Source organism: Trichoderma evansii (genome assembly GCF_050947405.1).
Source record: "Trichoderma evansii strain SZMC 28006 chromosome Unknown GGI43scaffold_21, whole genome shotgun sequence".
Classification (NCBI taxonomy): Eukaryota; Fungi; Ascomycota; class Sordariomycetes; order Hypocreales; family Hypocreaceae; genus Trichoderma; species Trichoderma evansii.
The window spans coordinates 137,858-159,452 of record NW_028145185.1 but is presented as its reverse complement, the minus strand read 5'-3'; the positions used below and the strand labels follow the sequence as shown (position 1 = coordinate 159,452).

Below are 21,595 nucleotides of genomic sequence, written 5' to 3'. Positions count from 1 at the left end.
CAACCAGCTTCTCAACCAGCTCCTCAGCCAGATGTACAGCAGCAAACTCCACAACCAGTCGTAGTGGAAGCTGCTGCAGCTGCTGCAGAGACAACACCGAAAAGGAAAAAACCCACAGTAAGATGGAAGACCAAAAGCTCACACGATAGGCCCATTAGTATGCGATCACCTCGACCTCAATATGAACCCAGTGTTTTGTCCTCCCACACTCGGACGGGGTCTATTCGGGACAATGCTCCCAGCATTCCGCCGCCAGATGGGTCTTACATGTCCTACGACACTAGAGATCCTCATAGGCCGTGGTCTCCAGCATCGAGACTGACAGACTATTCTCGCCCCCCGCCATCTCATGATTCTTACGAGCCTTCAGACATCAACGGCGACCCCAGACCAGGAACCCCATCATCAAGGTATGGGGGCAGCCCACGACGTCCACTGCCACCGGCACCTCGCTTTGGCAACACGTCGCGAGCCTCGCAATTCACAGACGACATAACTGTTTCCATTCCCTACGACCATCCTGATGACGAAGACATCTTTCGTCCCGAGTCAGATCTTAGTGACAACCGCCATTACGAACAGCGCTACGATCATTATGACTATGATGAAGAAGACGGCCGCCATTACGGTGATGACCGCGAATCGTTTGTCTCAGGTGACCAAGAAACTCTGGGAGAAGAGAATGAGTATTTCGACAAATACGAGCACTACGGACCTGCGCCTGATGGAGCGCAAGAGCGACGTGGTGTCCGCGCTCCGCAAATGGCCAAAAAGGAGGTTCCCCTCATCAACGGAGAGCTTGTCCTGGAGTGTAAAATCCCAACCATCCTTTACAGCTTTCTGCCGCGACGTGACGAGGTCGAGTTCACTCATATGAGATACACTGCTGTGACCTGTGATCCGGATGACTTTGTCGACAGGGGGTACAAGCTCCGCCAGGCCATTGGTCGCACGACTCGAGAGACTGAGCTCTTCATCTGTATCACCATGTACAATGAAGATGAGATTCTCTTCACCAGGACTATGTATGCCGTTATGAAGAATATATCCCACTTCTGTTCGCGATCTCGATCTCGTACCTGGGGTGAGAATGGCTGGCAAAAAGTGGTCGTCTGCATCATCTCTGATGGCCGAGAGAAAATCCACCCGCGTACGCTCGACGCCTTGGCCGCCATGGGAGTATACCAGCACGGCATCGCCAAAAACTTTGTCAACAACAGGGCCGTGCAGGCTCACGTCTACGAATACACGACACAAGTCTCACTCGACTCCGATCTCAAATTCAAGGGCGCCGAAAAAGGCATTGTGCCGTGCCAAATCATCTTTTGTCTCAAAGAAAAGAACTCGCGTAAGTTGAACTCGCACCGTTGGTTCTTCAACGCATTTGGCAAGGCCTTGAATCCCAACATATGTATTCTTCTGGATGTGGGAACTCGCCCCGGAGGCACTTCGCTGTACCACCTTTGGAAGGCTTTTGACTTTGACTCCAACGTTGCTGGAGCATGTGGTGAAATCAAAGCTATGAAGGGCAAATACGGATCATACCTTTTAAATCCTTTAGTTGCATCCCAGAACTTTGAATACAAGATGTCCAACATCTTGGATAAGCCTCTGGAGTCTGTTTTTGGATATATTACGGTGTTGCCCGGTGCTCTCAGTGCCTACCGTTACCATGCGCTACAAAACGATGAAACTGGTCATGGGCCGCTGAGCCAGTACTTCAAGGGTGAGACCCTTCATGGCCAACATGCCGACGTGTTCACTGCCAATATGTACCTGGCCGAAGATCGTATCCTTTGTTGGGAGCTCGTAGCCAAGCGAGGCGAGAGATGGGTTTTGAAATATGTCAAGGGTTGCCACGGAGAAACTGACGTTCCCGGTATGTTACTTTGCAAAGTTTCCATTTTTGAGTGTTGACTCTTGCACACTATCCCAGAACAAAGTAGAAAACTAACATTTTAAATCTCTAGATTCTGTTCCCGAATTCATCTCTCAACGAAGAAGATGGCTGAACGGCGCCTTCTTCGCTGCTGTCTACTCTCTTGTCCAGTTCCGACAGATTCTACAGACTGATCATACGCTTGCACGCAAGGTCCTTCTTTACATTGAATTTGTCTATCAATTTGTTCAACTGCTCTTCACGTACTTCTCTCTCGCAAACTTCTACTTGGCTTTCTACTTCGTCGCTGGCGGACTGGCCGACCCAACGGTCGATCCGTTTGGGCACGGCATCGGAAACGTCATATTCATCATCCTGAGATACACATGCATCCTGCTCATCGCTATTCAGTTTATCTTGTCACTCGGAAACCGTCCGCAAGGTGCAAGGAAGCTTTATCTTAGCAGTATGATTATTTACAGCATCATCATGATTTACACAACTTTCGCTATCATCTTCATTGTCATTAGACAGTTCACACACAAGGAGGGTGGTGTTACGTTTACACTTGGTAACAACGTGTTCACGAATCTCATTGTGTCCATGGCATCTACAATAGGTCTGTACTTTGCCATGTCATTCCTCTATCTCGATCCATGGCACATGTTCACCTCTGCCGGCCAATACTTCCTCCTGCTGCCAAGCTACATCTGCACTCTTCAAGTCTACGCCTTCTGTAACACGCACGATGTTACCTGGGGTACCAAGGGTGACAATGTTATCAAGACCGATTTGGGTGGTGCTATTGGTAAGGGCGAGACTGTTGAGCTTGAAATGCCCAGCGAGCAGCTTGATATCGACAGCGGATATGACGAGGCTCTGCGCAATCTGCGTGACCGTGTTGAAGTCCCGGAGAAGCCCCCGAGCGAGTCTCAGTTGCAGGAAGATTACTACAAGAGCGTCCGAACCTACATGGTCGTGTCATGGATGGTGCTGAATGCCATTCTCGCCATGGCCATTTCGGAAGTGTACAGTAGCAAGGGCATCGGCGACAACTTCTACCTCCGTTTCTTGCTGTGGAGTGTGGCTGGCTTGGCCGTCTTCCGTGCTATTGGATCTACCACGTTTGCTGTTATCAACCTCATTCATCTGATAGTTGAAGGCAGAATTCGCATGACCCTCAAGCTGCCAAGCTGGGCGGGTGGTGTGGGCGAGAAGCTTAGCGAAACCATGAGCAGCGTTGGAAGCAGCATTACTAATACCCTTAGATCTTGATTTTAGTTTTCTGTTTCTTTAGATTTGCATGGTTACTTTTGATTGTGTCCTACATGATCGAAACGATTTTTTTTCTTTTATCTTTTTCTACTCTCCTTTGGCAGATGGAGAGTCGGTGGGTGGGCTATTTCTTTTTTCTCTTCATGCCTCTATAAGAGGTACGCATGGTTGAACGAAGTATACAATGTTTCAAAGACTGGGGTTCTCTGGAGGCTCTTTTGAATTGATCGGCTGCCTCTTTTTTTGTTCATCGTTGCAAGAAAAAGAAGCACAATGTTTGTCAATGTGGATACTCTGTATGATGTATGTCTCTTGTCTATAATGAGGGTTTGATGGGCTGCTTAACGTTGGAAAGGATACCGATGATGCGAAAGCATCCATGGTATGCTATATGAATCAAGTTGGGTTGGGTTTTGGGAAATGCAGAAGGAAAGGAAGAGATTGCACTAATGAAAAAATGGGTGGATGAGAGTTTGATGGAAGGATAATGATGGTTGTTGAATTATGAGACATTGATGAGAATATATTTTTATGTGCTTCAGATTTATTTATTCTTGATATTGAGGATTGCATGTCACGACATATAAATAACATCTGTGTTTTATCTTTCATTGGTTTTTTTATTTTATATCATATTTTAAAAAACTTAATTTAATTTAATACTAAATGATGAGATGCTTTCAGTTGATGATATCCAACGCCCAATGTGTTTGACCCTAAAAAAAATGTATATTTCATCTTATGATTTTGCTTCTTCATATCATCTCGACCCATTTACTCTTCCTCAGGCTCCTCTTCTTCCGCGACCTGTCAATTAGTTAGCATATTGAAATTTCAAACGAGATGTAATTAAAAGAAGGAACTTACGTTGTCGTGGAAGTTCTGTCCATCGGTAGTCTCGTTGATAAGACCAACACGAATACAGAAGTCACCAAATCTCTCACCCTCCTGTCTCTCCACTGCATATCGCTTCAACAGACCCCTCATAATGTCAAGGATCTCGTCCTCCTTGATGCTAGCACGGTACAGCTTGTTCAGACGCTGACCGTGGTAGCCACCACCGAGGTACATGTTGTACGCGCCGTAGGCCTTGCCGACAAAGGCAACTTCAGCGAGCCAGGGACGAGCACAGCCGTTGGGGCAACCAGTCATACGCATGACGATGGAGTCTTGGCGGAGACCGTTCTCCTCAATGCAGCCCTCGAGCTTGGTGATCAGCTGGGGGAGGTAACGCTCAGATTCGGCCATGGCAAGACCGCAAGTGGGGAAAGCAACACAGGCGGATGAGCTGAGGCGGAGGGCGGAGAACTGGACGTTGTCAAGCTTGTACTTCTTCATCAGCTCCTTCATGGCAGGAAGATCCTCGTCGCTGACGCCGCTGAGGACCAGGTGCTGGTTACCAGTCAGGCGGAAGTCGCCCTTGTGAACCTTGGCAATCTCTCGCAGACCAGTCTTCATGCGGAAGTCAGGGGTATCCTCAATACGTCCGTTCTCAATGAAGAAGGTGAAGTGGTTCACTCCAAGCTCATCACGCTGCCAGCCGAAGATATCAACGTTGCTCTTGAACTCGAAAGCTCGTGGAGCGTCGAACTTCTGGCCCCACAGCTCCTCGACCTTGCCCTTGAAGACCTCGACGCCCATGTCGTCGATGGTGTACTTGAGACGAGCGTGCTTTCGGTTCTTACGGTCACCAAAATCACGTTGAACAAGCATAATCTTCTCACAAGCAAGATGGATCTGGTCCTTGGGAACAAAGCCAAACATGCGGCCCAGTTGGGGGTAGGTCTTCTTGTTGTTGTGAGTGGCACCCATACCACCTCCAGCAAGCACGTTGAAACCCTCAAACACGCCAGCATCGTTGATGATGGCAATCAGACCAATATCGTGAGCATAGACATCAGTATCGTTGTAGGGAGGGATGGCGATGGTGATCTTGAACTTTCGGGGCAGATAGGTGGGACCGTACAGAGGCTCGAAATCCTTGACAGCATCACCTGCAACCTGAACCTTCTTGTTGTCCTCATCTTTCAGCCAGATCTCGTGGTACGCGCTGGTAGAAGGCAGCAAGTGGTTGCTGATCTTTGCGGCGTACGAGTGGACTTCCTGATGAAGCTTGGATTGAGCAGGCAGAGTGCTGCACATGACGTTACGGTTAACGTCACCACAGGCGGCGATTGTGGTCATGAGAGCACGGTTGATACCCTGCATGGTCTCTCGCAGCTTACCCTTGACAACGCCATGGAACTGGAATGTCTGACGAGTGGTAAGCTTCATTGTCTCGTTACCAAGCTTGTTGCTGATATCGTCCATCTGGATCCACTGCGCAGCAGTAGCGACACCACCGGGCAATCTGCAGCGAACCATGAAGCTGTAGGCGGGCTCCAAACCCTGCGCCTTTCGCTCGTCACGGACATCACGATCGTCCTGCATATAGGTGCCGTGGAACTTGGTCAGCTGAGAGTTGGCGGCGGAGATGGCTCCGGTAGACGTATCCCTCAGTTCCTCAGCGATAGTACCACGAAGGAAGTTGGACTCGAGCTTGATATCTTCGTTGGTAATTGGCGGGGGCTCATCGGGAAGGCCCTCGACCTTGTCCACGCCCAGGACCTGCCACAGCTTGGGCTCCCAGTCCTGGTAGCCGGTCTGGAAGCCATCGGGATCCTGGTCGTCTCCCAGGCCAACATCAACAAATCGCCTGCCACCCAGGTTGCCCAAAACTCGGTCAAGGTCCTTGGCTGGCTTGTTGTAGTAAATCCTATCTTCCTTGCGTGGCCAGTAGTGGCTATCACCCAGACCAAAGACGGAGTAGTTGACAGTAGCCAGGTCAAGTTCAGTGTTGTCCTTGATAGCATCCCAGAACGCCAGACCATCTTGAGGGAACTCTCCCTGTCCAGCGGTGGAAGTGATGAAGACGATGTTTTCTTCGCCTGGCAAATCTTCGAGCGGGTAATCGTCCATGGACATGGCTGCCGTCTTCAAGCCTCGGGCTCTACCTCGGTTGGCCAATCGCTTGGCCACATTGCTGGCATTGCCGTTGTCGGAAGCATACAGGATGGTCAGAGGAGCACCCAAGAGGCCTTCCAGAAGCTGGTTGTAGGCATCCTTTGCCTTCCTCTTCTGTGCTGCGCGGACCTCGGTTCCAAAGTCCTGGCCAAGGTTGGAAGCAAAGCTGGGCTCCTTCTGCATGAGCTGGGTCAGTTGGTTCTCTCGGTCAAGGAAAGCCTTCAGTTCCTTCTTGATGAGCTCAGAGTCCAGTGAGAAAGTAGGCTCGCCGTTGGCCTCGTTAGACGGGTTCCATCTGTAGAGAGGCCAGTATCCAGTATCCACAGCCCTCTTAGTTTCCTGAAGAACGGTGAGAGGGGAGTCGGTCTCGCCAAAGTAGGGCAGGTAAGCCAACACAACTGATGGGCCGTTAAACTTGTCGGCTTCTAACATGGCCTGGAGGACCTGGGTGTATGAGCTGTAGACAGCAGTAGAGGCAACGTAGGCGTTACCGAAGTGCATAGCGTACAAACCGATGTCCTTCTTTCTGCGGTTGGCGTCGGCCAGAGCCTTCTCGGAGTAAGGCGTTGAGTCAATAATGAGCATGTTGACGTTCTCACCAGATGCAAGAACGTGGTGAACACCAGAGTTGCCAAGATCGTAAGCCCAGGCGTCAGAGCCCATCAGCCAAAGAGACTCTTTTCGGAACAGGGCACGGTTGGAGAGAAGCTTCTGAGATTCGGGAGAGTTGTCCTGCTCCAGCTTGGTAATGACCTCGTCCGCAATGAGATCAGACTTGGCCTGGTCATCAGAGTTGACGGCCCATCGCGCCAGCCAGCTCTTCAGAGCCTCGCTGGTAGAACCAGCACTGCTTGCCGCCTGCTTGACTTCGGCGATAAAGTTGGCTCGCAATTCCTTTCTAGCCAACAGGGAACCGAAACCGAACTCGGGGCTGGCAGATACCGTGGCAGAGATGCCGGCATCCTGAGATCCTAGGGCATTGGCAATATAGGCTCTGCTGCCAAAAAGCTGGTCGAGGATCTTACCGTAGGCAACCTCGAGCTTCGGGGCCTCAATGCCTTGTGCAACGGGCTCGCTTGGTCCCTCCTTGACACCAACTTCAAGGTTCTGGATGGGCTTTTCAGCAGTAAGGTTTTGCACAATGCCACGGAGGGCCTGAGTGGTGGCCTCAGGGGCAATGTATCCCAACTGGTGACCAACGATGGTCTCAACACCGCCGGGACCGCTCTTAACGGAGGATAAGACGTCAATCAATAGGGGGCCCCATTTGGTGGTCTTTCGGTGAATCTGCTCAAGAACAGCGACCCTCTTGATTGTGTTGGGGATGCTTCCCACGAGCTTGGAGCCAATCCAGGGTCGGTACAGGCGAGGAGTGAGGATACCAATCTTGGCATAGACGTCATCGGGCTTCGCGCTGTTGATGGCTTCAGCAAAGGCGCCAGTGTCGGATCCGAAGATGAAGAGGCAGTTCTCCGCATTGGCAGGTCCGGTGTACTCGAAGGCGTTGTATTGTCTTCCAAGAGCGGTGTTCAACTGCTCCCAGATGCGAGAGGCGCATGTGTAGATATCCTCGGATGTCACTTTAGGAGCGGCAGTCTCGACAGTGGTGGCGACAGATGAAGCACCAATAGGGGTACTAGAACTGCTAGCCTGGCTGGTCTTGGCAGAGAGCTCAGATACTGCCTTGGAGGCGAGTGAGGCAGTTGACTGCTGAAGACCTGAAGTCTTGTCAGAGCTGCCAGCTGCTGCGACTTCCTGGAGGTCTGAGGAGACGGCAGCGTGTCCATCGTCGGCGTATAACCCGGTGGCTTTGATGGTGCTGGCCTGGAATCTTCTGACACCTTCGATATCGAGTACAGCCCTCACTACGGTAAAGTCCTCCAGGCCGATAGGCTCATCACGGGCTGAGTTATCTGGAGAGAAGAAGTGAATGACAGCCTTGCCAGTGCGCAGGGCCAAGGCATGGGCAGTGATGGCCATATCCTGAGCCTCCTGGAGAGTCTCAGACTGGAGGAATGTCCATCCTGAGTTCCGGATAGAAGTGATGACGGAGTAGTCGGCAAAGCCGCGTGGCTGGAGTGATACATGGAGGACAACAGGGTAGTTGGCGAGCTTGTAGAGGTGAGAGATGGAGGGGAGGAGGATGGAAGAAGAGGTGGTGACAGAGACGAGCTTGCCTGAGCGGATGGGAGCAAAGACAGAGAGTAATGGGTCATTGTTATGACGGATGTGCTGGATCTATTTTCAGGTAGTGGTTAGTGACTTTTCACGCTTCAATGGCAGCCTTCGGACTGTCGGTAGACTAGGATCGGGTCGTCGTCAGGGTGAGTTGATTATGTGTAAGTGCGGCACAAAAACCCAACCACCAAAACAACGAGCATTCCGGGGCTAAAAAAATCGTCAAATACTAACCTCTGGCACAGTGTCCTCAGTAGCTGCGACAATTCCTCGATCCTTGCGGCTGGCAAACCGCTTTAGGTGTGAGGAAAACTCAGAATCGGCAGCCAATGACGGCTGCACGGAAATGACGACATCGCTGGACAAGTAGGCGATTCTCGCAGCTGCAGAGAAAAGAAGAAGAGCAAAGTCAGTCCAGCTTCAATCACAAGTAAAAGAGTAGAATGGAATTGCAGTCATGTATTCCATAATAAAGCATCGACTTACCGGCCTCTTCAGGCGTGCGGATCTGAACCGAGGTCGCCATGCCCTTTTGTATCCGATGCCTCGAACTGAACGTCCAAGGCTTTGAGAGACTGAGATATGGTCTCTACGGGGTCAAAAGAAAGGGCAAATTAGATAATGAAGGGAAAAGATGGAAAGGGAAGAGAGGCAGAAAAAAAAAAGAAAAACAGAAAAATCCCTTGGGGGAGAGGTCTGGAGAAACGACGTGAAGAGGAATGGTGAGATCGTTTTAGTTATAAGACCCGACCCATTTCGACAACGGCCAATTCACCCCCAGTCGATCCCGCAAAACCCATCCGTGCCTTCAAGTCAATACTAAATTGCTGCAACCGACTGCTTTCATTTTTGCCAAAGCCTCTCCAGGCTCCACTGACTGGCCTCAGCCAAATTTCCATTCCCCGCAGAAGCCCGAGTTTTCGAGGATTGCGTGATCGCTTAGCGCTTTGGAGTTCTGCGCAAGTCTTGCGTGGGCGCCACCCGCCAGAGCGCAGCCATAGGACGGCGGCGATGGCGAAATCGCTCTCTGACAAATCCCTGCCGTCAGATTCGTTGCGATGCGACAGCGGTAATATGGATAGCTAAAGGGATTTCACCATCCCAGGAATGGGGGATCGTTGCTGGAGAAGAGGGATATTTTTCTTTTTTTCGTCTCCATTATAGAAGTTCCAGGGACTAATACATGGCGCCTTCCTTTCGTTATCTTATATTATACCTTAGGTACTATATCAAGGCTAACCAGAGGCAGGTACCTTAGATACTACACGTCTCCATGTACCTTATACTGCTCCCCCCATGTGATTGTACCACCTAGCAAATAGTCAAGCAGCTCGTAAAACAGCAAAAGCTTCCAATCCTCTCTCGCCCAGCTTCTGTGCCACATTCAACCTTCTCCTTTGCTCGAATTCATGCCCTCAACTGACGCCATCAACACTAAACCCAGTTCAGCATCTGCTGGGCCGCCGCTCTCGCCGCAGCCATGCCGCAAGCACGCCTATTGCAACAGCTGTTCTGCAAATCCATCGTTAATCTATCGCTATTAGGCTGAGCGGGACCCTTGGATGGGATTAGTTCCTCTCAGATTTGACCTTGGTAGACCCATCCGGCCCATCAAACTCTCCCTCCGACTTCCGTCACTCTCTGGAGGGCACCGACGAGCCGAGCAACCTCATTCGCCCATTCGCCCTTTGTCCAGCCAAGCAGATGCCCCGGTAGCGGCTGGTAGGCCAGTCACTAGCACCCCCGAATGCCGAGCAAATAGCAGGGCCCGGCCGTCGGAGCTGTTTTCTATGTCTCTGCTCTCATGTCTCTGCCGCACCCTCCAATTAAGCATACCAATAGCAAGCATTACTTTGTGTATTAAATAATTAAGGCCACACCCGTGACCGCCCAAAACAGAAAAAACCAAAACTATGCCGAGACTTTCTCTTCTTCTTTCGATGATGAATCGCGGGGTCCCAATCGCGTCATTTCATATACGCCCCAGCCTCTCCTTCACCTTGTCCCTCTCTCCGAACATATCGCCAACTCTCTTTAGTCTCTTTGTGCACGCATCTACTCTCTGATTATCTTGCCATTTCTTGACTTGATTTACTTGATTCAACCCATCTCCATCTCTCCCTCACTCCATCTCTTACTCTTATACTTCGCCGGCCAGAGTTCCGACTGAGCTAGGCTTCCGGCTGGTACCTCCGACAGTCCACTCTCCCGCCTCAGAATAATCCATCCAGTAGTTGCGTCCAAAAGACACCATGGTTCGGCCGAGCTGACCCCTCCGGCCTTCACCGTCAGGCAGGTCGGTCGCGAAAGGTCCCACATGATCGTCAACGCCGGGTCCCTCGAGGATCATCAGCTGCATATACTTCTGCAGCGTCTGTCGCGCATAATTCATGACAACCAAGCTGAAGTAAACTCGGATCAAGGTCAATCCAGTGATCAGAATCATGCTGGCCGCCGTCTCCTGGGGAACAGCATCTCCATGCATAGCGGTTTCACGTCGAAGACCCTCCATTCCCTCGGCAACGATATCGGGCAGGCTTGAAGGCTTGACTCCAGATCCAGTCGATAGTGCAGCGTTGGCAAAGTACCAGTCCATTCCAAAAGCAAATGTAGAGGCACAGTTGATAGCAGTATCGATCACATATAGCCACGCCAAGGCCAGGCACTCAAACGCAGTCTGTTTTCGGATATGAGGGATAAGGTAAACGAGGGTGCCGAGGATTCCGATACAGTAAATGTAAGTCGTAAGTTGGAATAGCGAGAGTTGAAATCCAGTAAGAATAGCAAGAAGACCGTAAACACCAGTGACCTTGTTGAAGACCAGCGCCAGAGAAATCAATTCGGTACCGGTCTGGAGGCTGATGAAGCCAAAGAGGGTCTATAGTCGCAAAGCATCAGCACCATGCCTTTCATTCTTCGCCAATTTGGCAATCTCGTGACCAGATGGAAGAGGTTGTCACAGATAACCGCGAGCAAATACCTACCTTCGGACGGGGTATCCGCAAATAAAGCCTCGTAAACTTCGACATGATGGATAGATTTCCCGCCGGTGTCGAGGTCTATACCAAAAAAAACAAAGCAAAGCAAGTCTATCGTCAGGCAGAAAGTGACGTTTGGGCGCTGAAAAAAGAGAATGACGGAGGAAGCGACGGAGGAAGCGACAGAACCTCGAAAGATTTCGGCGACGGCGGAGATGATGCGCCCAGGAGACGCCCGAATGCGCGCTTAGCCACTTTGAAGGCTGAACGCCCCACATTTACAGTCTTTCAGCCAATCACAGAGGCGCCAAGATGGTCTTAAAATAAAACAAACACATGACAAATCACATGATACAATCTCTTGTTCGAGAAGCAGTAATATGGACTGTGATAAAAAAAAGTTGAAGCGCTTAATTAGCAGAAAAAGAGTATTAGTATGTGTATAAACGATCGTGGGCACGTTGTCCCCGTTGCAGGTATTATACAAAGTCCCATGCACTCGCCAAATTCGAATGAAATATCCTATCCTCGGCATAAATGCATCGTGACTGCGAAGCGACGCTGAAATGGGGATACTGGTTGGTTATCTTATTAAGCTTCAAACTCCATCATAAATTCTTGACATCTTGGCTTAGCATGAGCAGCCTTCTTGCTGAGGCTGTTGTGTGTTTGTCCGCACATCAATCACTGTGAGAAGAAAAGTTAGAAACATGCCCCAACAAATACAAGAGACGAGTGAGAAAACTTACTTTGGTTGGTGGCCTGGGTAGCTGAGTCGGAGCCCTCCATGCCAGGCAGGGCTTGCGCTATCCTCTTGAAAAGGTTCTGTACGTTGTGGCCAAGCTTTGCACTGGTTTCAACAAATCTTAAACCTTGTCTCTTGGCCTCCTCTTCGCCTTGTTGGGTCGTGACCTCTCGCTTGTCATTAAGATCCGTCTTGTTGCCCACCAAAACAATAATCACATCGTTTCCTCTCTCTGCGCGGACATCATCGATCCATTTCTTGGTGTTTTGGAATGACTTTGCGTCTAAGGCGTGATATGCGTTGTTAGCCAACCGTGGGAAGATGGTGGGGCTTCACCGCGTGTTTGGAGGGGTGAGTGGAGGAGGGGGATTTTGGCGGTAAACAGGAAAAAGAAAAAGGAAATTCCATACTAGAGATATCGTAAACTACAACAGCAACGCTTGAGTCACGGATGTATGAAGGGATCAGACTTCGGAATCGCTCTTGTCCTGCGGTATCCCACAGCTGTAGTCGCACCGTCCGGTCTTCGAGATACATGGTCTATAGCTGGGCATTAGGCTCGGGTGCCGGCAGACGGCGCGAACGAACTGGTTTTTTCCCGTACCTTTGAAAGAAAGTCGATACCAATTGTTGCTTGGTACATATTATCGAACGAGTCGTACATAAATCGAGTGATCAGAGACGTCTTGCCAACTGTGCCGTGGAATCGGTCAGTCACAAAATCGCCAGATAGGTGGAGCCAGACAATAGACACATACCGCTCTGTTCTCCCAAGAAGACCAGCCTGGAGAATACCGGATTAGCATTATTACCTTGGATAGAGATGAAGAAACGAGCAGATGAGGACAACATACTTGAATTTCTTCAAGGGGTTGTTGTATGATCCCGCCTGCGCCATGGCTGCTTCGTGTGGTGGTTTGTGATGCTAGCTTTGGATATTCCGAGGTTGCCAAAGAGACTTTGGTTGGGCTGCTTTCTGGCGGACAGAGGCAACGCTTCCAATTGTGTTATGATGGATCCTCGCAGGATACAGGTTTGATCCCTGATGCTGTTCTTTGCCGTAGCCTGTCCAACAGTGAAATATTAGGCAGCCCCGAAAGGAGGTGGTGACAGTTGATAATGACCGCCACCAGGCTTCGGGTTAATAAATAGTACAGCAGGCAATATTAGGACCCCGAGCCACTTTGGGCCGTGGACAGCTCAGAAACGGGCCTCCACATGCCATGCCCCGCTACCCAACCAACCGTTCTTTACGCGGCCAAACCAGGACTAGCCTGCCGTTGCGCGATAAACGTGCCTCAGTCCCTGATACGGAGCGTAGCGGCCTTGATAGGTGCCTTTGCCGTTTGGTTGCTGGCGCTGGTGGGGGACCCGCTAAAAAATCTCGAGAAAAGTTGCTGATAAGACAGAATCGTCCAGCCAATGTCCTCCACACTGTAAATTTGCGACTGCGACCTGGTATTGCCACAGTTGGGCATTATTTCCAAGGATTTTGTCGCAATTTTGACATCTCGATACGCCAATTTCAGAAGAACGCAAAAAAACAATGCCGGTTCTTCGCTCAGCCACGACTGGCTCTGGCGAAGCCCCCAAGCAATTCAGCCAGCCATCCAGGAAAGGAAAGAAGGCATGGAGAAAGAATGTCGACGTTACAGAGGTCGAGGAGGGCCTTCGAGAGCTGAATGATGAGATTATTCGAGGGTACGATACTCTTCAATGTTGGGGAAAGTAGGAATATGCTAACAGAGTCTATAGTGGTGTCATTCGCGAAAAGGCATCCGAAGATCTCTTCGTTCTCGACGTAGCAGGCGACTCCAAGATCCCCCAGAAATTCCCCAAGCATGTCAAGAAGGGCCTCAAGGCCGACGAAATTATCAACAAGCGCTCGGCCGTGCCAGCGGTCCCCATGCGAAAGCGCCCTGGCGACAAGACTACCGACGGAGTTGTCGCTGCCAAGCGCCAGCGCACGGATTGGGTCTCCCACAAGGAATTGGCTCGCCTGAGGAAAGTTGCAGACGGACAACACGAGAACACTGTGGCAGTCAAGGATGCTACCTATGACTTGTGGGATGCCCCTGTTGAGGTGACCGAGAACCCTACCGACTTTTTGCCTGAGAAGTCTGAGGCCAAGGTCCCCAAGTCTATGAAGCAGCAGCCTATTTCTCTTCTTTCCAACGGAAAACAAATTCCCGCGGTGCTTAAGCCTACAGGCGGCTACAGTTACAACCCATCTTTCCCAGAATACGAGAAGCGACTCGCAGAGGAGAGCACCAAGGCCATTGAGGCCGAGCAGAAGCGTCTCGAAGCAGAGGCCGCTGAGGCCGCAAAGCTGGAAGCTGCCGCTAAATCGGCCGCCGAGGCAGATGCCGCCGAGGAGCGCGCCAACATGTCAGAGTGGGAAGAAGACTCCGAGTGGGAGGGTTTCCAGTCCGGCGTGGATGAGAGACCCAGCGCGAAGCAGCCCAAGCGCAAGACGCAGACTCAACGAAATCGCATCAAGCGCAGAAAGGAAGAGGAGCAGCTGGCAAAGCACAAGGCTAACATGAAGGCTCGCCGGGCGCAAGAGCAGCGCATCAAGGAAATCGCCGCAGAGGTTGAGGATAAAGAGAAGCAAAAGGCTCTTATCCTGGCCCAGGCCGCTGAAGATGAGTCAGATGCCGACAGCGAGATTGGAGAGGAAAAGCTGCGAAGAAGGCAGATTGGCAAGTATAAGCTCCCGGAGAAGGATCTGGAGCTTGTGCTGCCAGATGAGCTGCAGGAATCGCTGCGACTGCTCAAGCCCGAGGGCAACCTGCTCAAGGACCGATACAGAAGCATGCTTCTCAGAGGAAAGGTGGAGAGCCGAAGACATATTCCCTTCAAGAGGCAGGCCAGGAAGAAGGTCACAGAGAAGTGGACGCACAAAGACTTTGTTATATAAATTAGAACTAATGACTTCTCCTTTCCGTATGTTGTGTCTGAATTTTTGCTTGCTTTTTTTATAAAAAGACTTCAGATCATGGCGTTTATATACATCTTTGCATAATTGAAAAGTTTTATTTTTAAATCGCGAAGCAATGTTCTCAAAGCTATTCACTATACAAAAGACATGTACACAAGATGAACTAAATAGATTATATACGTAGTAACAGTTTTACGAATTCGACATCGCTATTTAAAATCAACTTTTAAGATTCTAAATCTAGCGAAGACTTTCGTCTAAACCTCTGTTTATTAAGCTTTTGAGAAGCACACCGTTGTAAGAAATACACCCCTTAAAAGGCCACGAGATCTAAAATTCATGTTTGTTAGCATTCAACTCAATTAATCGAGAGCAGGGTAAGTAAAAGAGCACGGCATATACCTCGACCAAAGAGTCCTCGCTTCATCCAGTCCATCGCCATCAAGCTCCTCGTCCGGAAGCTCACGCTCTGCGCAAAGTAAACTGATCTCCAAGCGTATACAGCCCAGAGTCCACCAGCCATGCTCCAGCCCTCACCGAGGTCAAAGACAGCCGAATTTCCGATATATGCCAAGCTGCCCAGGTGTCGGTATTCGAATGCCTTGTAGATGGCAGCATCCAGATCGCCGTCCCGGATATCGTTTGCCAGCATTGCGTCTGAAATCCTCGCCATCTTGTTGAATTTATGGGCCAGGTAGCTTCCCTGCTGGTGGGCACGCTGAGCCGTGGCGGGGAGGGATGTCAGCTTGCTGTCGATCTGGTTGAGTAGCTCCCGAAGCTCGCCAAAGTCGAGAGTTCCAGACTGGTCCTTGTCGAATTCGAAAAAGAGCTTATCGAGACGCTTGAGGTGATTAACCGCCTGCGGAAATCGCTTCTTGACGTCCTGCGCAACGTTTCGCCAGTCCGAGAAATGGAGCTGGAGCTTTTCCGGCTCGATTCCGCGCTTCCACGCCAGGTTGCGGAGAAAGGTAACGATGCTCTCGGCCACGTTGTTCTGGACAGTGGAACAGTCGCCAATTGCATAAACATCGCCCAGGGGAGCGCCATTCAAGCGGAGGTGGGTATCTGTTTCCAACGCATGTCGGTTTGTCTGGATATCACCGAGTTTCTTTGCCAGTTTCTGAGAAAGGGCAGTTGGAGAGACACCAGTAGACCACAGACAGAAGCCGATTGGAAGTTCTTTGGTTATCACAGATCCGTCCTCCTGCTTCTGGCTAAAGATAATCTTGTCCGCCTGAACTTCCTTTACCCGCGAGTTGGTGAGCACCTCAATCTGGTCACGATTGAACCGCTCCTCTGCATATTTAGAAACCGTCTCGTCGTAAGTGTTGAGGATATGGCCTCTGCTCTGAATGATGTGTACGGATATCTCGTTTCGCAGCAGACGGGGGAAGTGTCGAGTCAAATCCTCATTCAGGAGATCAAAGAGCTCCGCAGCGAATTCGACGCCAGTCGGACCACCACCACTGACGACGAAAGAAAGAAGCCGTTTGCGCTCATCATCTGAAGTGGTAGGCAGACAAGCAAGCTCAAGATTTTGAATGACCTTGTTCCGAATCATCCGTGCGTCGTTGATATCTTTGAGGAAAAAGGCATTTTCCAGTCCTTTGACACCGTGAGGGTTTGTTGAAGAGCCAACAGCAACGACTAGCTTATCATAGGGGACGTAGAAGCGGACCTCTTTGCCCCTGTGATCAAGCTGGGAGACCTCAACCAGCTTCTCTGAGAACTCGACGTCTTCTGCCTTGGCTCGAATAAAATGGCCGTGCACGCGACTTAGGATCCGTCGAATTGGCTCAACCAGGGAACGTAATTCCAGCGTTCCCACAGTGGCAGATGGTAGCATAGGGGTGAAGAGAAAGTAGTTTGCGGGAGAAATGACGGTGACATTGTAGTCGTCTGGGTTCAGCTCTTTGAGGAGTGCCACGCCGCCCCATCCACCGCCCAGGATAACCAGCCTGGGTTTGCTCTTGGTCACATCATCGTCGATAAATACCTCGGCGATTGGTAGGTTCTTGGGGCCACCACGGCGTGGCTGAAGCGCAAGCTGCGATACATCGATATCGCTCTGCTCGGCATGCTCTTTGTAAGTGCTGGCGTCGTACAGAAAGAAGCCAAGAACACCGCCGCCCAGGACAACAAATGAGATGCCAACCCACGCAGCAGCTCGGTAGAGGAAATTAAGCAGCCACGATTTGCGCTGGGGCAGCGGCTTTCCGGATAGCGCGCGAGCGAGCACGAGGCTGGGATGTGGGAGCTGGGACTGGAGTTGGAGCCGCTCGGTCGAGTTCGCTGCCAAGGCGCCTGTTCTAGGTCGGGAGCAGAGCTTGGTGAAGCTTCTCAGCTGTGTACATCTCGCTGTGGTGGCGGCTGTGCGCGAGCTGTTGGAGAGATAGAGACGTTGCCTGGTGACGCCACTCGCTGCCAGGCGGAGGGATCCCAGCGCCTTTGCTGAGGTCACCGGCATCGTCGACAGCAGGTCAATTGGGCCGATACGAGTCGTTCACCATGAAAGCCCAAGGTCAGCCCCTCGCGCCAATTGATCGATTTGCGAGAGCTTGAAAACGCCGGGAGCAGTAGCTTGGTTCAAGCAAATAGCCAATGCCTCGATATTCTATACGTTAGTACACAAAGAAGACGCTGCTCGTCTATAGCAAGGGAATGCGATTATGCGAGATTTATCAAAAGATGTCCTCCTTTACGCACGCACACAATGCGCGTCTTTTGCGATTGATATAGGTCGGCCCTTTAACTGGACTACGCTACTCTGGATATGCCGGCGAGGCTCATGTCGTCATAGGCCTGAAGATTGGGCTACAGGCCCCCACTAAAGATTCAAAATGCGTAGCTCTTTAGCGCTTCTTTAGTGACTCAGGAACGCCGATGTGCGATCGCTTGGGTGATCCGCCGATGCAACCTCGCCTACTTGGGCGATGATGCTTTTTCCATGGAAATGCAGATTTTGTGACGCAGGGAAGCGATATTGAGTGGAGGCAAAGGGTCTAGCCGTGATGCCACCATGACAACTTGCTATCAATTATGATTACGTGCTTGCTCTGTATGTTGCTGATAATTAGGGTAGAAACACTGAAAGAAAAAGACATGCATCAAAGTGCCCAAAGACAAACTAAATAGCCCCAAGATAGAAAGAAACGAGATGGGAAGATAAAAAAAAGAAACAAGAGTCTGTAGCCAACCACTGCTGCCGCCGTGTCGTTGTGAACGGAATGCCGGAAGTCGGCTGTTGAGCTTCGGCCTCGGCGATGTCGCAACCGCCGATACGGGTCTGCAGCCCGGCAACTCCTCCGACAGGTGAGAAATAGTAGCTGAACGAAAAAAAAAAAAATGACCAAGAATTACAGTGAGTTCTCCTCTTAATTCTAGGTATGATGTATAATAATTCTTTGCAGTATAAAGCATCCTCAATACTCACTCTTGGCTGTTCAACATCGCCATATATGTATAAGTTGCAAACATTCATTCACACATCCAAGCACATGTGCATTCATGTCATCATCAGACTCGTCACTGTTGCCGTCGCCGGTAACTAGCACCTGTTGTCCCACTGGGTCTAAAAGAAAGCATCAATCCGGTCGTGTACTATGCAAGCAGAATAGCGTGATGATGTAGATTTTTTTTAGAATTTGCAGGTCGCTCAACAACGGAAATATCTCTTTTCAACCCACCGCTGCTCTTGGTGGTGTAGCAGATTGCAAACCACGGCCGTTATCTCTGGGAATACCGTCATCAACCTATGCAAGCCAACCTTTCCAGCGGAATAAGTTGCTAAGACGATACGTTCCAAAGCGACGCCGTGGTCAACTAGAACCTGAACTGCCATGAGAGCTGCTCCTCCACTAGCCATCTGCGTGTCGAGTAGCAGCACACTTTCATGCTTGTGGATATCTTCCGGGAGACGTAGATAATGAAGTTCCGGTTCGCCAGTTGAATAACTGGACTGGATCAGGAGCCGTCCTGTTCTGCAGTCTGGGATAGTCTTTCTGAGCGCTGGTTCAAAGGCTGATCCTCCTCGGAGCACAATTACAGCGCTAACTTCTCCCTTGGGCTGCAGACCGTTGTACTTATAACCAGGTGGTGTCTCAATTGTCGTTTCTTCGAACTGGACATTGTTCAGAGCCCTATATCAGAGTAAGTACACATCGCCATTTGGGCCGAGCGTGTTTCATATTTGACCTACTGTTCGATGATTAAAGCGGCGAGGCGATCGAAATAAAAGATAAAGTCCTCGGCGGAGGTGTCTATGTCCTGGAGAATTGTGTTCATGAATTTGATTTGAGGTGCTTCGCTCATGACAACGACGCGGTCGGAGAGAGGCTCGTCTTTATCTCTGACCTCAAGCCTAGCCAGAGCTTCTCGGTGGTGTGTTGACTTCACAAAGAGCTTCTTTTCGATGAATTGAACCATCATATCTTTACATCACTCAGTACCCTTTTCAAGAAGGAAAAAGAAAACTCAAAAGGTGAAAAAAAAAAAAAAAACACATCAAGTTTGACTTACCCAGTGCTACTTGGTTCTCGATTCCTCGTGGTACAATTAAATCGGCCACTTTACGTTGTGGCTCGACATACTAATTGATGTGAGATGAGCCACGTTAAAATGCAGCTCAGTTGGGAAGTCTTACCTTCTCAAAGTTCGGCTTCACAAAAGCGAACCACTGTTTAATGCAGCCTTCGACATCTCGGCCTCGTTCCCGAACATCTCGGACAACTAACAGGGCAGCAGTGAGCATTTGCGTTGTCGCTTAATAATACTACGGCAAAGAAAATGTCTTACTTCTCCGCGACAAGCAGGTGTCTGCATCAGCTTCGCAGTATATCTAAATGCCTGTCAGAACTCATCTAGCAGTGTCATTTGTAAGCGAACATACTGCCATATCACACAGCTCAAGAACTCGTGGGTCGTAGAGGGCGAAAATGCCTTCTAGGACGAGTACGTGTGGGGAATAAATAGATGTGGTGGTTTCCAGTCGTGCATGCTTGGCAAAGGAGTACACAGGAATCTCTGCTCGCTTTCTGGAAGGGTTGAGTTAACGAGGATGTTCAAAGTTCGTTCCATTTATCGCGGATCATGGTTACCCAGCCTTCAAATCCCGTAGAGAAGTGATGAGAGCGTCAAAGTCAATGGCCTACAAAGAGCAAATTTTAAGCGTCTGATCGTGAGAGACATGATGCTCACAATACTATAGACCAGCAGAAAACCACATTAGGATCAGGAGCGTACCTCTGGGGAGTCGAAATCGTATTCATTGGCAAATGCCAGCTTAGATTGGGCAGGGGTCAAAGTCTTATAGAATGAGTCCTGGTTTCATCATTAGTTACGGTGTTCAAGACCGGCTGCGTTTCCTGGGGTGCTCATGCCATAGAAAGAATGACGACCCATGGCAGGTTGAGCTTCTTCACTATCGTCTGAGACAGCGTCGACTTGCCGGAGCCTGAGCTGCCAGCAACGGCAATGATGCTCACGTCTGCCCACGGCGGGGAGTAGTAAGCACGCTTCTGAACCGTGACATGGCTCTCAAGCTGCGACATTTCTACCACCAGGACAAGTGCTGGCCCGAGCCGTGGGTTAGTTGATTCACCGACAGGCCGTCGTTACGAGCAAGAACAAGCACAGGATTACGCTTTTTATCTTAGGGTACAGAGTAGTAGATGAAGTGGGAAACGGCTCGCGTGATCCCCACTCGGTAGTCGCCAAAAAGTGAGTTTTTGCTGGCACCAGGACCAGACGACGTTGCCACAGACACAGGCAGTTGCAAGAGCAGAGCAGAGGCGAGAGAGATGACGGAGTAGAAGGAAGCGAAACAAGTGTTGATCGATGAGTAGAAGGCGGAATAGAGCATGTAAATTGACGGTCAGGGTGCAGCATAAAATCTTATCGGCTGTGGCTTATCGACCTGCCAAACCCACCAGAATCGAGGCTTCGAGGGCGCTGGACGGAGATGGCCGCCTCTACAGCTGGCCATCCGCTAACGAATCGCGGCGGACCCCATCCAAGCGAAGCTTAAGCCGCGCGCTGATAGGCCTGGTAGGGCTTGGTGAGGCACGAGTACCTAAGCAGGCATGTGCCAGTGGCTCTTGGTAGGCAGCTAGCAGCAAAACGTTCACATGGCTGGGTTGGCCGCGTCTAGGCGGAGGAAGCCTTGAGATGAGGCGGTTTGGCGTCCAGATTCAGCCTCAAGTTGAAGCGATGATAGATGATGGTGGTTGACTTCGATCAGGCAACCTTGTCTCGTGCTCCCACTGCCTTCTCTAGTTGGCTGGACTACTCTATCTTGGGGCTGCCAAATGGGAAGAAAAGGGCCTACACCAACGCGTCGTGTCGATACCCAAAAGCCACCCACCTGCAGAATACGCTGGCATTTGGATACGGAGTACATTAGTTTGCATTCTGCAGCCCGTTAATGTTGATATCTGACTGGCCTGCTACAGGGGGCTACGACAGGTGCCTAGACAGGTACCAAGACATTTCGACAAAGAGAAGTGGAAAAAAGCTTACTTGTATGCAAGGGGGTTGTCTGTCCCGGAGCATACATGCTTGTACGGTAAATGCTATAGGCTGGCGGTGCTGCCAGAGAC

At 50.5% G+C, this 21,595-nt stretch overlaps 7 protein-coding genes across 7 annotated transcripts; 2 read left to right on the top strand and 5 right to left on the bottom strand.

The window, feature by feature from the left end:
• Window positions 1-267: 267 nt before the first annotated feature.
• On the top strand, window positions 268-3,154 carry GGI43DRAFT_424913 (chitin synthase class II; the record flags this gene model as incomplete). The annotated part of the gene is made up of 2 exons (XM_083208435.1): window positions 268-1,879; window positions 1,971-3,154. 2 exons carry the CDS (start codon window positions 268-270, stop codon window positions 3,152-3,154), a joined length of 2,796 nt encoding a protein of 931 aa, XP_083057403.1.
• A 693-nt stretch (window positions 3,155-3,847) lies between these two features.
• Window positions 3,848-8,966, bottom strand: GGI43DRAFT_187687 (sulfite reductase (NADPH) subunit beta). Its single transcript, XM_083199911.1, has 4 exons — window positions 8,822-8,966; window positions 8,570-8,718; window positions 4,022-8,395; window positions 3,848-3,961 (listed from the first exon to the last, which is right to left on the bottom strand). The coding sequence occupies exons 1-4, from the start codon at window positions 8,859-8,861 to the stop codon at window positions 3,929-3,931; spliced, it is 4,596 nt and encodes a 1,531-aa protein (XP_083057402.1). The 5' UTR covers window positions 8,862-8,966; the 3' UTR covers window positions 3,848-3,928.
• Window positions 8,967-10,339: 1,373 nt separating this feature from the next.
• Window positions 10,340-11,462, bottom strand: GGI43DRAFT_187881 (Inositolphosphorylceramide synthase subunit Kei1-domain-containing protein). Its single transcript, XM_083199915.1, has 2 exons — window positions 11,320-11,462; window positions 10,340-11,213 (listed from the first exon to the last, which is right to left on the bottom strand). The coding sequence occupies exons 1-2, from the start codon at window positions 11,362-11,364 to the stop codon at window positions 10,476-10,478; spliced, it is 783 nt and encodes a 260-aa protein (XP_083057401.1). The 5' UTR covers window positions 11,365-11,462; the 3' UTR covers window positions 10,340-10,475.
• A 231-nt stretch (window positions 11,463-11,693) lies between these two features.
• On the bottom strand, window positions 11,694-13,241 carry GGI43DRAFT_413484 (Rab family GTPase YPT6). The gene is made up of 6 exons (XM_083206911.1): window positions 12,913-13,241; window positions 12,817-12,842; window positions 12,663-12,751; window positions 12,469-12,598; window positions 12,063-12,341; window positions 11,694-12,000 (listed from the first exon to the last, which is right to left on the bottom strand). The coding sequence occupies exons 1-6, from the start codon at window positions 12,954-12,956 to the stop codon at window positions 11,945-11,947; spliced, it is 624 nt and encodes a 207-aa protein (XP_083057400.1). The 5' UTR covers window positions 12,957-13,241; the 3' UTR covers window positions 11,694-11,944.
• A 145-nt stretch (window positions 13,242-13,386) lies between these two features.
• GGI43DRAFT_187843 (ribosome biogenesis protein Nop53/GLTSCR2) lies at window positions 13,387-15,168 on the top strand. The gene is made up of 2 exons (XM_083199913.1): window positions 13,387-13,759; window positions 13,814-15,168. The coding sequence occupies exons 1-2, from the start codon at window positions 13,605-13,607 to the stop codon at window positions 14,976-14,978; spliced, it is 1,320 nt and encodes a 439-aa protein (XP_083057399.1). The 5' UTR covers window positions 13,387-13,604; the 3' UTR covers window positions 14,979-15,168.
• Window positions 15,169-17,749, bottom strand: GGI43DRAFT_188004 (uncharacterized protein). The gene has a single exon (XM_083199916.1). The coding sequence runs from the start codon at window positions 17,464-17,466 to the stop codon at window positions 15,358-15,360; it is 2,109 nt and encodes a 702-aa protein (XP_083057398.1). The 5' UTR covers window positions 17,467-17,749; the 3' UTR covers window positions 15,169-15,357.
• Window positions 17,750-18,536: 787 nt separating this feature from the next.
• GGI43DRAFT_187759 (uridine kinase family-domain-containing protein) lies at window positions 18,537-20,691 on the bottom strand. The gene is made up of 9 exons (XM_083199912.1): window positions 20,378-20,691; window positions 20,241-20,318; window positions 20,096-20,145; window positions 19,888-20,032; window positions 19,794-19,836; window positions 19,642-19,727; window positions 19,518-19,587; window positions 19,198-19,429; window positions 18,537-19,138 (listed from the first exon to the last, which is right to left on the bottom strand). Exons 1-9 carry the CDS (start codon window positions 20,546-20,548, stop codon window positions 18,655-18,657), a joined length of 1,359 nt encoding a protein of 452 aa, XP_083057397.1. The 5' UTR covers window positions 20,549-20,691; the 3' UTR covers window positions 18,537-18,654.
• Between the last annotated feature and the right edge of the window lie 904 nt (window positions 20,692-21,595).